The 18,713-nt window shown below is 39.9% G+C and overlaps 1 protein-coding gene across 10 annotated transcripts in view; it reads left to right on the forward strand.

The window, feature by feature from the left end:
* Positions 1 to 18,713, forward strand: part of HYDIN (HYDIN axonemal central pair apparatus protein) — a 511,177-nt gene that overhangs the window by 336,322 nt on the left and 156,142 nt on the right. For all 10 annotated transcript variants that reach the window (XM_077132967.1, XM_077132969.1, XM_077132970.1 and 7 more), the window contains 8 exons: positions 4,491 to 4,668; positions 6,419 to 6,537; positions 11,217 to 11,350; positions 11,771 to 11,907; positions 12,153 to 12,280; positions 12,437 to 12,628; positions 12,964 to 13,113; positions 16,091 to 16,330. In XM_077132967.1, coding sequence (XP_076989082.1) covers positions 4,491 to 4,668; positions 6,419 to 6,537; positions 11,217 to 11,350; positions 11,771 to 11,907; positions 12,153 to 12,280; positions 12,437 to 12,628; positions 12,964 to 13,113; positions 16,091 to 16,330 — 1,278 coding nt within the window. The remainder of the gene's footprint in view (positions 1 to 4,490; positions 4,669 to 6,418; positions 6,538 to 11,216; positions 11,351 to 11,770; positions 11,908 to 12,152; positions 12,281 to 12,436; positions 12,629 to 12,963; positions 13,114 to 16,090; positions 16,331 to 18,713) is intronic.

Below are 18,713 nucleotides of genomic sequence, written 5' to 3' on the forward strand. Positions count from 1 at the left end.
TGGAATGGTTTGTAAAATAAAGTAATTCTCTTTTCTTTCAAGGGTTGGCAGATAACCTTGTGTTCTAGTTTGCTAGCTGCCGGAATGCAACACACCAGAGACAGATTGGCTTTTAATAAAAGGGGATTTATTTTGTTGGTTCTTCAGAGGAAAGGCAGCTAACTTTCCACTGAGACTCTTTTCTTACGTGGAAGGCACAGGATGGTCTCTGCTGGTCTTCTCTCCAGGCCCCTGGGTTCCAACAACTTTCCCCCGGGTGACTTCTCCAAAGGCCTGGGCTGAGCTACAAGTGCTGAGATGAGGAATGCCAAGCTGCTTAGCAGTGCTACGTTGCAATCTCTCATTTAAGCACCAGCCAATTAAGTCAAACATCACTCATTGCAGCAGACACACCTCCTAGCTGACTGCAGATGTAATTGGCAACAGATGAGGTTCACGTACCACTGGCTTATGTCCGCAGCAACAAGACTAGGTATGCTCACCTGGCCAAGTTGACAACTGAATCTAACTAACACACCTTGCTTCTAAGACCATATACTCCTTTTTTAGGTAACTTTTTCACTTATTCTATTTCTATATAGAATATAGTAAATCTAGGGGATTTTTTGTTTTGGTGACTCTTATTTTTCTAGAAAATTGTTCATTTCACCAAAATGCTTTGTTAAATTGGCATAAAGTTTGCTCATAATCATTTTAAATGATTTATCAGATATTTTGCTCCAAAAAGAACGATTTTTCTTTTTCTTTTTACTTGTGTTTTCTCTCATCTTCTTAATCAATCTTGCCAGAGTTGTGTACATTTTATTAATATTTTTACAAAGACTCAGTTTTTGGTTTTATTAATCTCTTTTGTTTCTTTCTTCTCTATTTCATTAATATCTTATTTACTTCGTTCTTCAGGTTATTTTGCTACTTTCATTGTTGTTTTAGCTAATTTGGTGAATTGAACCCTTAGCACATTAGTTTTCACTTTCTTGGTTGTTCTAATAAAGACTTTTAAGTCTATAAATGTCCCTGTAGGTACTACATTAACTGTTTTGCAAAAAGAATCATGACAACCACGTTTTACTGTCATAGGCAATGGATTTAGGGTTTGGGATAAGTTTATGAACTCTACCAGGGTGGGAGGGCCCCCCGCTTATGCATATGTGTGTGTATATGCATCATGTGCTTATTTAAATAAAATCTGGATATACACTGAATTATTTGTGCTAATAGTAAGCACTAGTGGTCTTATATTAACTTTTTTATTTATTGTCTATTTTTTCTTTAAAAATGCATTATTATAGCCAAAAATATGCTTAAAATTATAAACAGCACATTCAAAATGAACTTTAAAATACTTCTAAATAGATTAAATTTAGAGATCAAACTTACTCCTGCATCAAGAAACAACTAGCGAAGTGACAGAAAAATGAGCAGAACAGCAATTCTTTGGCAGCAGCCTTCCAGAATTCCTGAGGGCTAGGCATTGTCTACAGTTGTAGACAATGTTGTCTACAGTTTCATGACCACTACAGGAAACCAGAAGCCAAGAACCTTTGCTCTTGTTAAGTATTGTATATACCATTGTTACAGGAGATTGTATACTAAAATAAATTATCTTATAGCAAAAAAAAGGAAGACATTAGAAGAACATAAAGAAGAATTTGAAAGAATAAATAGAAAATAGCTGATATCACAGAGATTAAAGATGCTGTAGATCAAATCAAAAATATATTAGAGACACACAATAGCATGTTTGAAGAGGCAGAAGAAAGAATAAGTAAACCAGAGGACAGGAAAATGAATTTCGGTCATACCAAAAAGCAAATATCAAAAAAGATGGAAAAATTTGAATTGGATCTCAGGGAAATGATGGACGAAACAAAGCACACAAATAGAAGAATCACTGGTGTCCCAGAAGAAGAGAAGAGTAAAGGGCTAGGAAGATTAGTTGAGGATATAATAGGGGGAAATTTCCCAACCCTTATAAAATACATAAATACGCAAATCAAAGAAGCCCATTAAGTCCCAAATAGAATAAATCCAAATGGGCCTACTCCAAGACACATACTAATCGGTCTATCAAATATTGAAGAGAAGCAGAAAATCCTGAAAGTGGCAAGAGAAAAATAATCTACTATTACAAGGGACACCACATAAGACTGAGTTCAGACTACTCATTTGGCACTATGAAGGCAAGTAGGCAGTGGTATGATATATTTAAGATCCTGAAAGAGAAAGACTTCCAGCCAAGAATTCTGTACCTAGCCAAATTATCCTTTGAAACTGAGGTATGTATTAAAATTTTCACAGACAAACAAATCCTGAAAGAATTTGTCAACAAGAGACCAGCCCTACAAGAAATCCTAAAGGGGGTTCTGAAGACTGAAAGAAAAAAAAAAAAGACAGGAGAAGGAGGTCTAGAGGAGGGCACAGATGACTGCCAGTAGGGGTAACTTAAAGAAAAAGTGGGTAGAACTGACAAAATCCAAAGCATAAGGTGGTGGGTTCAAGAAGTACCTTTTCAGTAAAAACTTTGAATGTTAATGGACTAAACTTACCAATTAAAAGCTACAGATTAGCAGAATGGATTAAGAAATATGATCCAGCTATGTGCTGCTTACAAGAGACTCATCTTAGACACAAGGATACAAATAGATTAAAAGTAAAAGGATGGAAAAAAGATGTTCCACACAAGCTATAACCAAAAGAAATTTCCAAATTTCATATCCCAAACTGATTTACCTTTTATGATAATCTATAACTATGAGATTCTTCCACCTTTTATTTTCTGTATCAGTCTAGAAATTATATTTTATTATGTAATATTTGGTGCATCCAAAAGTAATCTGTATGACATGTTTAATGTATAAAGCATGATGATGAAATGAACACCCATGGAGCTACCACCCATCTTTGAATCCAGAACATTACTAATATCTTTGCATCCACCTGTGGACTTCCTTTCAATGTCATGCCCCTATTTCCCACCCCTATGCGGTAACCTCTTGTCTGAATTTTGTGTTTATCGTTTCCTTACTTTACAAAATACAATTTTGTTGTAGATGTATATATCCTTAAACATTGTATTTCAGTTTATTGTCAAAATTATTAAGCATCTACTATAACCACATGTTTTCCAGCACTGGGGACAGGGTAGTAAAAAACAACAGAACAAATATACTTGCCCTTATGAGGGGTTTATTCTATGGGATTTTGCTTTATCTTGAGCTTTGACATCATACTAAATGTAATCTTGTGCTATTTTCTTTTTTCACTATTATGTTTCTAACACTCATCCATGCTCTTGCATCCAGCTATCCTTCATTTATTTTCACTGCTGAATAATATTCCATTTTGTAACTATATTGAAAATAATTGTCCATTTTTCTTCCAAAACACATTTGGTTTTCCCCAAAACTTTGCTATTAGGATCAATACTGCTATGAATATTCTTGTACAGACAGAGGTGAAAGAGTTTCCCTAGGGAATATTCCTAGAAGTGGAATTGCTGGTTCATGGGCTATGTGTACATGCAACTTTAAAAGATGGTGCTGCCCTATTCAATGATATAGGCCTTCTCTAAAGTCAAAGATAGCCTGTCTTTTAGCATAGCAGCTGGCAGCAATAATGTGCTACAAGAGGTAGTCACACTACCAATTAGTTGCAGAGATGCTACTTGAACTGTTTTCCCCAAGTCACCCAAAGTGCTCAATGAATTAGCGTCCTATCCCCTAGGAAGCAAATTTTATTCTGTCTGCAGAACGGAAACTAATGAAGTCTGCATTATTTTTTTTTAACATATGTATTTCACTTCGAGGAGGTAACAGGTAGGATTTATTTTAAAAAACTGACTCAAATATCACTCCCATATATGTCTCCACTGAATGATGCTAATAAATCACAGAATTAAATAAACTATTTTTGGATTGCTTTTAGCCAATCTAAACAACTTCATTGACATAAAATCTCAAGGGCAGGGGCTATATGTTATACCTCTTGATGTCTCACTGTAGCACAGTGCCCTACAGATTCAATAAATACTATTGGTGACCATATTTGCAATGGAAAAAAGAAGATGGTGCTAAAGTGTTTTTGCACAGTGGTTATTCCCATTGGCATTCTCACCAGGTGTGTATAAAGTTTCCTTTGATGCATATTGTCCCATAATGTGATAAATATTGCCAGCTTGTGGTTTAAAAATTTTTCATTATAATCTTAGTTTGCATTTCCCTCTTTACTACTGAGGATGAGTGCCTTTCACTTTGTTCATTTCCTATTTGTATTTGTTTCCATTTGTGAAATGCCAATTCATTTCTACTGTCCATTTTTCTATTGGTCACTTGTCATTTTCTTAGAGCTTCATAAGAGTGGATCTTGAGGCATGGGTTGAACAGAGAATAACTAGCACAGTAGACCCTTGGGATTATCTTACCCATCAAACTACCAGAAACAGACATCCACTCATAAATTTAGAAGTTCTCTCTGGTCTTTCTACTGCATAGGGTTTTATTGGGTCACTTAAAGAGCAGGTGTTGAAGGTTTGCTACCTACCCGGAGTACCTGAGATCTTTCAGAGAAGTTTCCAGATACAGATCGCCCACTTGGTCCCAGAAAATATCACTCTGAGTGGAGAGGGAATCTTTCCCCGGATCTGCCTGGATCTCCCTAGGAACCTCAAAGGTACAACTAACCTGTTTGTGGTATTTACCCCCTGGGGAGACAAAAATGGTTTGATGGTTGATGGCTGCTCACCTTATTTGCTTGGCAGTACCCTTCTGTGGTTATTTCTCAATCGCCAAAAAAGATCAAAAGTTCAATTTGAATTGGTAACCTGAGGTTAGTGAGAAAAGATATGGTCCATGGCAGTCCCAAATTAGGGCCTCAGGGGATCCCCCCCTAGGGATCAGAAAATTCCATTTCCAAAAGCCTTTCCTCCATCATATGATCTTTCTAGCTATAAACCCTCCCTAAAAGTTCTCCTTTCCCAATGGTACAATTCACAGATGGCCAGTCAGAAGGCAAAGAAATGTTTAATGCAAAGAGAAGATTCTCAAAATATAAACCACCCAGAGAAGCAACCACAGATTCTGACTCCTTATTTTGGCACTACACAGTTCAGAAACTAATTTAGACTTGTGTGAGTTGCCTGCCCTCATGTCTAACCAAAGCTTTTCTGGTCCTATCCAGCCCTAGGCACATTCCCAAGTGACAGAATGGAATTTCTATCTTGGCAGATCCCAAAGCTCAGCTGAATAGCTCTTTTAGCTGTAGAGTCCCTCTGGCTCTTTCTTCCTGATATAGGGTAGAAGATGAAGGGTCAAGAGGAACTTGTCACTCTTCTTTGTGAATCCCTCTTTAAGCTCCTTGAAATTCACTTTCCTTAAAGAGCTTCAGCTTAAGTCCTCACACTCAGCCTTTCCTCCTACCCTATTCCACAACATCACTAATTCATCCTTTATGACCATTATAACTGTCTTCACCCTGAAAATCTGAACAGAAATATTAGTAAGGTTAAAATAAACTTACATTCTAGTACTTAGATTTGCAGCCAGATGGGAATTGCCCAAAAACCACATGATTAAGGAGGAAAGGTTTGCCATCTGGTTGTGAACTGGGCAACCAGCCAGCCTTATCAGAGCAGTAAACTGTACTGTCCGTTACTGCCAGTACAGTGCTTTAAAACAATTTAAATTTGAATAGTATTAGTTGGGTCTTCTGTTCTCCAGTTCATCACAGTCCAGCACTTTCTGTTGTTTTATAATAGACATTTAAATTATTTACCCATTTTGCCCCTGGAAGCATTTGATTTTGCCCTGGTGTCATAGTGAGCTTGGGTGTCCAAAATCTCTTCACTAATTGCCCACCCTCCCTGATTCCCAGAATTGTGGCTTACTTAGTTTTAGCTAAAAAAAAAAAAAAAAATTGTCCCAAGTATATTCTTTTTGTTAATTTTTTTTTTTTTAACATGGGCAGGCACCAGATAATGAGCCCGGGTCTCTGGCATGGCAGGCGAGAACTCTGCCACTGAGTTACTGTGGCCCACCCATTGAGTTTTAATAAACATAAAAACTGACTTATAGGGTGATGCTCCTCCCTGGTCTGCCCAGCACTGAGGAGATTCCCAGGATTCAGGATTTTTCGGTGCTAAAACCAGAAAAGTCCTGAGCAAGGGAATCAAGTTGGTTACCCTACAAAGTGACTGAGGATGACTTAGCCATTAAGTTTTTAAGAACCAGCTTGTAGCTCACTAAAGCTAATCTCATTAAACTCAGTGAAGTCTCTGATATGAACTCAACTCACTCATATTACCTCACACTCTGAAGCAGAGAAAATATGGCAGGCAAAGTATAAAAAAGTTTGCTTCCCTACTAACTCAGTCAGTGTCTGAGGCATAATTCATATTTTTTCCCTTCTCCTTTAACTTCCCCAGAAAATGGAAAGTATAAAACCTTCCTGAATCAGGCAAAGAAAAACCTAGAAAAAGAGTATGAAACTCTGGATCACTTAGATATAATAACTGAGGAGATACCTGAAGATGAATCTGCTGAGGTAAGACCAGCTTCCCACTGCACAGAAGGCATGTGCAGAAGAATAATATATGCCGAGGCACAGGGACAGGAAGGACATGGGATCTCTGAAGGACAGGAAAGAGTTGAATGTAGCTAAAGTCAAGAGTGCAGAGGTGTGTGTTGGGGTGGGGGTTAAGATGAGCCCAAAGAGATGGGTCAACAACTTGGTGAATCATATAATGGTTTTGAGCATCAAGAAACCCCTGAAGGAAATCCTAGAATGAGCTGAGACTCAGCATCAAGGGATTGAGAAAAACCCTAGAATGAGCTGAGACTCAGCATCAAGAGATTGAGAAAACCTTCTTGACCAAAAGCGGGAAAAATGAAATGAGACAAACTCATCAGTCAATGGCTGAGAGACTCCAAACAGAGTCGAGAGGTTATCCTGGAGGTTATTCTTATGCATTAAGTAGATATCACCTTGATATTCAAGATGTAGTAGAGAGGCTGGAGGGAACTGCCTGAAAATGTAGAGCTGTGTTCCAGTAGCCATGTTTCTTGATGATGGTTGAATAATGACATAGCTTTCACAATGTGACTGTGTGATTGTGAAAACCTTGTGTCTGATGCTCCTTTTATCTACCTTGTCAACAGATGAGTAGAACATGTGGAATAAAAATAAATAATAGGGGGAACAAATGTTAAAATAAATTTAGTTTGAAATGCTAGTGATCAATGAAAGGGAGGGGTAAGGGGTATGGTATGTATAAATTTTTTTTCTGTTTTCGTTTTATTTCTTTTTCTGAATAGCTGCAAATGCTCCAAGAAATGATCATGATGATGAGTATGCAACTATGTGATGATATTGTGAATTACTGATTATATATGTAGATTGGAATGATCAAAATAGGAATGTTTGCATTTTCTTTGTGTTTTTTTGGTGTTTAAAAAAATAAAACAAAAAGATTAAAAAAAAAAAAGAAACAAAGAAACCCCTGAAGTATTTTAAGCAGAGGCATGTTATAAAGAAAGCCATGCCTGAAAGAGAATAAATGCTCACCTAATTGTGGGAAAGAAAAGAATTTATTCACGATCTTGCAAGAACGGGCACCCAACCAAATGTGGTGGCTTGCGCGCCAAGCAATAGAATGCCACAGTAATTGCACCTAAGCCTAGCACACAGGTCTCTCCCCTGTTTCTTTTCCACTGATTGGATACTCCAATAACTAATTCAAATTTCCCACCAAAGATTCCCGCTTTTGATTACACTTTATATTTCAGTAACCTTGGCCATTACTTATATAAACTTGTTTTTACCTATATAAGGATTTATGCCAATTCTAGGCTTATATTAGAGACTCTCTCCTTTCCTGGCCTGCAGGACCAGTCTAAGCCAGTTTCAGCCCTTTGTTTAGTTAGCTCCATTTTTCTCATCCTGTGCCATCTTGTATGAGTGCTAAACTTAATTTTACTCTTACATGGTGTTCTAGTTTGCTAGCTGCTAGAATGCAATATACCAGAAATGGAATGACTTTTAAAAAGGGGAATTAATAAATTGCAAGTTTACAGTTTCTAGGCCATGGAAATGTCTCAATTAAAGTAAATCTATAAAAATATCCAATTTAAGCCATCCAGGGAAAGATACCTTGGTTCAAGAAGGCAGATGAGGTTCAGGGTTTCTCTCTCAGCTGGAAGGGCACATGACGAACATGGCGACCGATGTCTTCTAGGTTCCTCTCCAGGCCTCTTGCTTCATGAAGCTCCCTGGGGACGTTCTCTTTCTTCATCTCCAAAGGTCGCTGACTGCTGGACTCTGTGGTTCTTGCGTCATTCCCTGCTCTCTCAGAATCTCTAAAATGTCTTCTCTTTTATAGGATTCCAGTAAATTAATCAAGACCCATATGGAATGGGTGGAGAAATATCTTCATCTAACCAACTTAATACCCACACTTGATGGAGTCACATCTCTGTGGAGATAACCCAATCAAGTTTCCATCTTATAGTACAGAATGGGAATTAGAAGAAACGGCTGCCTTTACAAAATGGGATTAGGATTAAAACATGGCTTTTCTAGGGTACATAAATCCTTTCAAACCAGCACACATGGCATATTCAGATTTGTATGTTTTATAGCTTCCTCTGGCTGCCTTGTGAAGCTTGGAGGGGAGGGGAACTTGGAGGAATGTGAGCAGATGTAGGGGGATCAATTTTTTAAAGTGCTGGTGGAATAATTCTAGGTGAGAATAATGGTGGTGTGAACAAAGCTGATGACAGTGGGGACAAAGAAAGGGTACATTCAGGAAAAAAAATGGCTGTGGAATGGTCATGGATTAGAGATTGATTGGACATGGAGGTGATAGGGAGGTGGCCTCCAGGTGTCTTGCTTAGGGATAAATTAAGAAAAGGAAATTAAGATAGGAAAATTCCAGAGGAGAAACAAGTTTTGGGGGCAGGAGGAAAAGGAATGAGTTCAGAGGGTCCATCACTGAGCAGGAGGTGTCTGCACACCATCCAAGAAGAGACACCCAATAGAGAATGGGAACGACTGCTATTGACCTTGGGAAAAAAGAGATTTGAGAGTCAATGGAAGGTCATTGTATTCCCAGGAATGGCTGAGATTCCTTAGCAACTAAGCAGGAAAGAGGGTACAGATTCAGATTCAAGCCCTTAGGTAAACAACATTTCAGGAGTAGTAGTACAGTCCCAGAGGTTCTGGAAACATCAGGAATGTGTGGTACTGCAGAGGTGGGAGTCAAGCCAAGACGTGGACTATTGATGTAGCTAGAGGCCCAGCTGGCAAATAGAGGTTGCCCCTGTGGTCTGAGATAAAGGCAAAAATCCCCAAATTTTCTCCCCCTCCGTTACCTGGAAATTCCTCTCCTAACCAACTCTTTGTGGCCATTAAGGCTACTATTTCCCGTTGCTCTTTTTTTTAAATGCAAATATGCATCACAATATCATCCTAAGGAATTAGAGATTCCTTAGACTTGGTAAGAGGGGGTTCTAAAACAGGAAAGAGGGGTGTGGTGTAGGAGAGTAGGAGCCCCAAAGGCCACCTGTGAGGGCTGCTTCTGCAGAAGCCTGCTTTGATACAAGATGCCAAAAGTGAACCGTAGCACCAAGGATTATCATAATTAATAACACTAGCTACCATTTATTCAATTCTTATATTACCCTGTGTCAATTATTGACCTGCATTATCTTAATAAATCCTCCCAGCTGTGGGGATGTGAAATGATTGGTGAGTGATTGGTGCTCTCGTTGCTTTCATTTTACAGTTGGGAAAAACAAAAACTCACAGAGGTGAAGTGCATGTCCTGAGGCGAGCAGTGGAGCTAGGATTTGAATGTGCCTATCCAACTTCCAAGGCTGTGCTCTTAACCTCTGCCCTTTCTGGGCAAGTCCCCCTGCTGTCCATGAGGGCCCGCGGTGTGGGGCCCTTTCCCCGGGGACAGCTGCCTCTGGCTGTCGTTGGGACCTGAGCTGTGCTTTCTGTGAATATGCAGGCACATGCAGAGCCATGCTAGTCCACCAGTGGCTCAGGACCCAGCACGGTGTTGTCTGTGCTCTCCTAGAACCTAGATGGCTGTGAGCACCTGTGGGTGAAGTTTGCCCTCTCCCACTTGCTTCCTGTTGTCTCATTATGGCCACTTTGCACATTAAGTTTACCTGCTTGGCCTGTGACTTAAAGTGTGGCCCTTCTAGAACAGTATCTCGCAACCTATTTTCATTCTCACTTCACACACTGCCCCCCAGACATTTTTTCCTAATACCTTCCAAATCTAATCTCTTTGAATAGTTTAATATTTAATTTTTTTTACTTTTTATTTTGAAATAATTATAGGTTTATAGGAAGTTGCAAAAAATGTACAGGGAGATTCCATGTACTCTTTCTTTAACCGTTTTCCCCAATATTTACATCTTTCATAACTAGAGTACAATATCAAAACCAGGAAACTGGCATTGGTACAATCTGCAAAGCTTGTTCAGATTTCACCAGTTTTACCTGCACTCATTTGTGTGTGTGCGTGTAGTTCTCTGCAGTTTTAACGTGTAGATTCAGTAACCACCAACACAATCGAGATACAGAACTGTTCCATAGCATAAGGATCCCTCCCTCATGCTACCCCCTTTATAGCCCCACCAACTCCTCTTCCCCCCTGCCCAGTCTTATGCCTAACAACCACCTATCAGTTCTCCATCTCCATACTTTTGTTTTTCAAGAATGTTGTATAAATGGAAACAAATAATGTATAACCTTTTGAGATTGGCTTTTCCATCCAGGATAATGCCCTTGAATCCATCCAAGTTATCGCATGTGTCAACAGTTCATTCCTTTTTGTTGCTGAGTAGTATTCCACAGCATGGATGGTGGTAGACATAAAACCAGAGTTTGTTTACACCCCCTTCCTGTGAATTTTCTATACCACAAACACTACACCGCTCTTCCTGTTTGAGAACCCCCACTTACCAAGTCTAAGGAATCTCTAATTCCTTAGGATGACATTGTGATGCACATTTGCATTTTAAAAGAAGGGAAATAGCAGCCTTAATGGCCATGAACAGTTTGCTCTTTGGAGGGTCATAAACTATGGTAATATCTAAACTTTTTTGCCTCCCAAGAGTCAACTATCACCTCTGTGGGGGTACTGTCATCCTCATTGAGAATAAATGCATGTTCTAGAAGAATTTGCTAACTTGTTCTTCTCTCATCTCCAGTTAAGTGCTCAGCTCCAAATGGAAGTAGAGCGGCTGCTAGTCCAAGAGTATGCCCTAGAATATCAGAAAACAGCTGCTCCCGATCCCACAGATGACTCCTGCTTCAGCCATAAGAATCGTCTCAAGCTAGCCAAGTGAGTGCCTCTCATGTCGTATTTGTTTTAGTTGACCAGAGCAAGCAGTGCTGCCCAGTGCAGAGTATCCCCTGGAAGTAATGGAATCTGCTAGCCTTGCTTATCTGTCAACACCTGGCATCAAGCCTTTAAGAGGCATAAAGGTTTCTGCCTCTTAAAGCCAGAAAATTCCAGCTTTGTCTAATGGACAGACCCTATTTTTGGGTTCCCTGGGGCCCTCACTGAATGCATTTTCAGAAAATGGCTAAACAGTTGTGTGGACTTCTGGGGGAAGTGCCTGGTCTCCATTCTGATGGCCACTAGTTGTTCTCCACTTCAAAGAATAAAATTTGAGTACAGGAGATAGAAGAGAATCTCACATTCTTTCACTTTTGGAAGATTTGAAAGTGACTAATAATGAAAACTTGTTAACTCTTTCAGAGTCCAGCTGCCAGAGTATATCTTGGACTTTGGCTACATTATCCTTGGTGAGGTCCGAACTCATATCGTCAAAATCACCAACACCTGTCACTTCCCAGTGTCCTTTCATGCTGAAAAGCGTGTCCTTCATGATACAGGTAACCAGGCTGGAACACTTTCCTGTCGTATTTTATCATTTCTAACATGGTACCCCATCTGTACTGTCCCATTTTCAAGCATCATTTGTGTTTCTCCTGGGATCAGCTGAAAGAATTGTTGAGTCCTAAATTGGTATTTTGAATAGTCATCTTGCCCTTAGGAAGGTGCTATATCTACATAAGCTCTTACTGATTATATCTCTTTGCCACAAAGAAATTTTGTTTTTCTCACACTCTTGGTCCAGGCTTCACTACCGAGCTAGATCGTGTAAAGAATCTACCTTACTGTGAGACAGAAACCTTTGAAGTGAGGTTTGATCCACAAGGGGCCAATCTTTCTGTTGGAAACAAAGAAGTCACTCTGCCCATCAAGGTAAGAAACACTGGGCTCAGCTGACCCTGTGTAGTTTCCAGCTCTGCTTGCCGATCACCCCTGGGACGATCCAGTTAGATGTCAGACTTCGATTCTCCCCTCTCCCTGACCTCAACCCCATGTCATATGGTAACAGCAATTTTGTGCCCACTTTAGGTGGTTGGAGGGCCAACAGTTCACATCTGTCTCCGAGCCGGGGTGATTATTCCTACTATGACGTTGTCTCGTGGAAAAGTAGAATTTGCTACAATTCAGTGTGGACAGTGCCTCGTGGAAACGATTCAGCTTTCCAATCATCTCCAAGTCCCTTGTGAATGGTTTGTCCACAACTGTAAACCTGTTAATAAGGTAAATGAGTTGTGGTCCATTGGTCCCCTTTTCTCTATCTCCATTCCTGTCAGATCTGTCATTCTAGTCCTCTACTCTCACCATTTCACTCTCCTGCTTAAAGACTTTCAGTGACAACCACTGCAATTTTATCTTGAATAAAATCTGAGCTTAACGTCCAAGGACCTGACAGGTTATGCCATGTGGCCAAATGTCTTATACATCTCTGTACCCCTGTTATCAACACATTCCCTGATACCTGAGAGCTACTCAGCAAATGTAGGCCAATAAGGGAAGGGTAGAATGAGTCCATTTTCCATCAAAGATTATCTAATTGTCTAATATTAATAAACCAGCTAGAGAAACACCTGCCAAAGTACCTAAGGCGGAAACTACATGCTGAATTAAAGCCAAAAAACCGGATCTTTGAGATTCAGCCCACTTCTGGAGTCTTGGATCCTAATGAGCGGTCCAACGTACAAGTGAAATTCATGCCCACGGAAGAGGTAAGCTGTAAGGAAATGCGGTTTCATTCAGATTCTTCTGATCTCTTTGAGCTCTACTCGAAGTGGCCTGTTTCTTGCTGTTCTGAATATGATATCCCAAGTGCCCGAGCCCCTGTAGAAACTGTGTGGCCTCGGGGTTACGACCGACCGTGAGCTCTGGAATCAGCTTGGGTTAGTGGCTTCCTGTCCCTGCACTGACAGGTTGTGTGTCCTTGAGCAAATTATTTAACCTCCCTAAGCCTCAGTTTGCTCATAGCTAAGGTTAAAATGATAATATTACATATCAAAAGCCCTTGTTTGCAATTCTAAAATTCACTAAGCTCTAAAACCAAAGAAAAAAATCTTAAGCTTCAGACCAAAATTCATTTGGCAGCTAAACCTCATCTGAACTGATATGACACTATTTAGACTTTATTTATCCCTCTTAGAGGCAAACATTGCAACTTCAAAATATTCTGTTTGATTACAGAGGATCGCCTTAGACCCTCTTTAGGGTATTAGGCAATATAGAGTATAAGCACTGTGTTTACTTTTTAAAAATATGAATTTGAAAGCCTCTGGTCCTTGGGGTTTCAAGGAAGAGACTATCAACTTGCAGTAACTACTTCCTACAGTCATGTTGAAGATTAAATGAATCCATGTGAATAAAAGGCACAGCATACTGTGCTCTTTGTAGTAAGTACCCTCATTACTGCAGTCAGTACCCCCATCAGTAATCATAATAATAAGTACTTCCTGGTAGACAGCCTCCCCAGGCTTCACAAATGTTTCTTTTTTTAATTAGAGAAGTTGTGGGTTTACAAAAAAAAATCATACATAAAATCCAGGATTCCCCTGTACCACTCTATTATTACACCTTGTATTAATGTGGTACATTTGTCACAACTGATAAAAATTATAACATTTATTGCACATTTCTATAATTGTACAATCAACTATAGTCCATAGTTTAATTTAGATTATTGTTTGAGTTGTACAGTTCCATGGATTTTTTTTTAATTTTTCTAGTAACATATATACAACCTAAAATTCCCCTTTTAACCACAAATGTCTTTTCTGAATGTCATCAGCAGAACTACTCCTAACCAAGAACATAGTGAAAATCATAAAATCCTAGGACCAGAGAGGATCTCAAGAGGTTATACTGTTAAAATTTTTGCTCAAAGCCTGAGGCATTTAGGAGATGTTTTTCTCCGTTCTGTTCTTTTTTATTCCTATTCTATTTTTTTTTTAAAGAGAAATTGATAGGAGTTTTAGAGAATACCTAAGGTTAACTTCCATTTCCTGGTAACTGCTTTGAGGAAATGCATAAAAATCTACTGTGAAAAGCATTCAAAGGAGGAAAAGATAATGACTTCATAGTTGATTTTAAAATAAAGCCCATATATCCACTATTGTCACAATATCCCCCAACTTTATAAAAGAAGATGGACTTCATAACATGCATGTCATTCTTAGAGAGTCTTAAGACTGTCAGGGGCTTTACTCAAGATTTTTTTTCTACTGCTGAATGAAGGAAATATCAATAAATACAGTAAAAATAGATTTGTTCAGGTAGTTTCATAAATGTTGAGCTGGAATTGGTCAAAGTTAGTAAAAGGTTTCCACCAACTGTAAAGGAACTTACTGGCTGTCACAAGGAATCAGTTAGCCCTGCCACCCATACAACCTCTGCAGCATAGAGAAATCACTGATGCCCTCACCAACAGCTCTTAAACATTATAAAATGTGTTCAGAATACTCTGTTAGAAAATGAGAAAATGAATAATATGTTTTAGAAAGCCTTCCATAAAAAGCAACTGCAATATAGAAGTTTGGTTCATAAAGTGCTAAGCCCATCATGCAGAAAATCCTCTTAGCCAATGATTCATCCTCTATATCCATTCTTATTTTCTGTATGAGTTTGTATGTCCACGCACATTCCACCCACCTGATTTCCACTCCTTCCCCCTTGAGTTAAAATAGTTAGAAACTCTTCAAATATTGAAGCAATCATGGTCCCAAAAACTAAGACATGAGTCCACCTGTATTAGAATGACCTGGCATCTGGCTAAAAATGCAGGATTTCAAGCCTTACCCTGACCCTCCTCGGTCAGGATCTCTAGGGATGTGACCTGTGGATCTGAATTTTTAATAGATTCCCATGGATCCAGATTAGGAACAACTGGATAGAAATAAATTCCTTTATCACTTTGAGGAAGCCTGTGATTAGGATTGGTATCGCTGTCAACTGTATTCTGAATGTAATTGCATGAGTTGAACTAAATGCCCTAGTCGATGAATCTCAGACCTGCTGCATAACCATAACTTTAATAATGAAAATATACTAATCAAGATTCTCCCCAAAGGAGATCAGGAGACAAGAATTTAAGCGTAAGTGAATTATTTGGGAAGGGTAGGGAACACTGTATTGTAGAGAAGTGGATGGTGTTAAGGAAAAAGAAGGCAGCCAAAAAAGGTGTGCAAGTGATCCAACAACGTCCAGAGCTTAAGACCACAGGGAAACTTTAGGGAAATATACAAAACACACACTTAGGAGCTATCTCTCCCAGGGAGCAAGGAAGCTTGGGGGTTTATACATGGATACTGAGAGTCCTTGGTTGAAGATGCACTCAGGACAGCCTGGCGCTTCCTCAGCACTTCAGTCTTGCTCTCCTTGGGCAGCAGGACCCAGGAAATGAGAACCTTTAGGCCTGCAAGGGGCTAACGGTGGTAGTTGGAAGTCAGAACACACAGAGGAGCCGAGGAATATGAGCACGACCCTCAAAGCATCCTCGACAGGCAACAGAACAGTTAAACAGTACTTGGTATACCTACACAATAAGTGAGAAAAATTTTCTGTCTTATTCTAAATGGGATAAGTTTTATCCCCTTCCCCCCCACACACACACACAACACACACTGGTTTTCAGTTTAACATAGCACATAGCAGGAAAAAGATCAAATGTTTGTTTAATTTGATTTTTATGTTTTCTAGAAATTCTATAGCCAAACCCTAGTGTTCCATATAGCCCAGAGTGCTCAGAAGCTCATGCTGCTGGCTCAGGGGCAAGGTCTGGAGCCACGGCTGGAATTTAATCCATCAGTTCTGGAGCTGGGGCCACTGCTGCCCTATGCAACCGGCGATGAGGCCGAAGTGGTGGTGAAGAATCCCTGCAACTTTCCCATTGAGTTTTACTCTTTAGAATTTGACCAGCAATATCTCTTGGAAGAAAAGGTAAACAAAGGCCAAATCAAACTCCACTTTCCTACACACACTAGCTCCTGCCTGCCTTCACTCTGCTCTCTGCTTGGAATACCTCCCTCTTGGCCTTTCCTCAGCTCCCAACTCCCTTCCCTTGACCTCTTCCTCATCAGTTTAAATTTCACTCCTCTGTAGCCTTTCCCAGCATGCTTCCCTTGCCCCAAGCAGAATTCATTGTGATTTCATCATGCGTTTTAAACAACCACCTGAAAAAGCATGCTCCTGGTTAAAATTCGAACAGTAGAGAACTGTGCACAGCACTAAAAAAAAAGAAGCCTTTCCTTGATTCTAGATTCCCGCTACAGTATTTCTTCCCCAAAGAGAACCACAATTAGCTGTTTCTTGCCTGTCCTTCCACGTATTTTCTATACACATGCACACATTATCTTTTATTTTATAATTTTTTATTGAATTGTAAAATACATACAGAAAGTGTATATATCCTAAGGATACTTATCAGTGAATTTCAAATTGTACACACCTGTGTAACCAGTGACTCAATCAAGAAACAAAGTACTTTCAGCATCCCAGAAGCCTCCTCACGAGCATGGCCACCACCCTGGCTTCCAACAATACTTTTTGTATCTCATATAAATGGAATCACACAGAGTGAAATCTTTCCTGTCTGGCTTCTTTCCTTCAACATTGTTTGTGCAGTTCATCCATGTTGTATGTAACTGTAATTCTTTCCTTCTCTTTGCTGCATTCTGTGTGGATAAGCCACCATTCATTTATTTATCCTCCCTCTGGCTTTGGAATCCTCCCAGCAACTGTGGCAGATGGGGAAAAAGAGGCCAAAAGGGGAACATTCCAGGAGCCTCTGTGCCATTCTTCCTTCAGCCCAATATCTGCCCCTTCAAACATACATGTCCTCTACACCCTCCCCCCACCCCACTCCATCCCTCCCCAAAAAAACATGCTCTTGTTTTGCCAAACCTATCTCTATGCAAAGGAAAAAGAAGTAGGGTTCTTTTTATGTTGCTTATGAGGGAGAGACAACTAAGGAAAGGGACCTTTTTTTAGGTCCCATTTCCCCATATACACCATTGCATTCAAACTTCAGAGGAAGTTACAAAGCTAGGACAGAGAGGGCTCTTATATGCTTCATCTAGCTGCCCCCAGTGGTCTTTGTTCATATTTTCTTTGCTTGTGTATTTTAACTGTGTTGTTTTTTTATGAAGTGTTGCCATTTGTGAAGTCTGATGCTGTATTAGTTGTCTTGCTGCATAGCAAATTTCCCTAAAACTTAACCAACTTAAAACGGCAAACATTGGCTTCTGGGGGTCAGGAATTTGTAGGAATGGCTTAGCTAAAGTGGTTCTGCTTCTTCTGGACCCTCCTCCCACTCAGCATTTAAATCTTCTCTTTTCTTTCCATCCAGTGGTTATGCCTTGCCCATTTTGGATTCTTCTTCCGCAAGTTTTTCCCAGAATGTTAGTCTGTCCCTCTAGAAGGAGTCTTTCCATTACGTATTTCTGAGAGTCTCAAGAGCTTATGTTGCCACAGTATCCTCTGTTGTGGGTCAGGTTCCATGAAAAGCAGAATCTAAGACTTTGAAATTTGCACACAGGAGATTTATTGGAGAGCATGCTAAGGAACAATATCTGTGAAGAAAAAGAAATGCAGAATTGGGCAGAAAGGAAAGTTGAACTGTGATGAGATTGCAACAGAGACTTCAGCTGATGCCACACAGGAGCTCTGAAGCTAGGATGGCTTTCAGACTTATTCCACTTGATGCAAGGTGTCTAGGACTTTCTACCCCCACATTGACTGATCTTTAGCTGGGCTACTCTCAGGCAGAGGGCAGAACATTTGTAGAGTGGGACTCAGCTGAGCTGTCAGCAGTCAACGTTCTTAGCAACTAAAGAAATGAGTGTTTCAAGCCTGAAGTGGAATCTGGGCAGCACCCCACTCTCTGATTCTCCCATGTCCCTTAATGGTCATTTGCACTCAAAAGTAAATTTGAGCCTCGGGAATGTTCTCTTCATTTCATCAGTTATTCCCAAAGAGGATTGCAGAAGTCTCCTCTTAGAGTGGAGTCCCATCCTTTTGGAGGGGATCATGTTTTGATGATTTCTGACTTCTCTAGCTCTTCAGACTATCAGAAACTGCCCCCCACCCTGCTTTCTATTCTCCTCACTCCCTCTACATAGCTACGTCCTGTATATATATGGCATTGTGGGTGAACCCACACATACACTGATATTCTGGGATTCAAGGAAAGACCTTGTCATCTAGTCTGTTAGTCTATTTATGTGCTTGTTTGTTCTTTGAAGATGCTGCCCATGGTTTGTTTGGTTTATTTAGATCCATGGTCTGGGAATCAAACCCAGTCTCCTGCATGTCCATGGGGTTT

This window comes from Tamandua tetradactyla, chromosome 16 (assembly GCF_023851605.1).
Source record: "Tamandua tetradactyla isolate mTamTet1 chromosome 16, mTamTet1.pri, whole genome shotgun sequence".
NCBI lineage: Eukaryota > Metazoa > Chordata > Mammalia > Pilosa > Myrmecophagidae > Tamandua > Tamandua tetradactyla.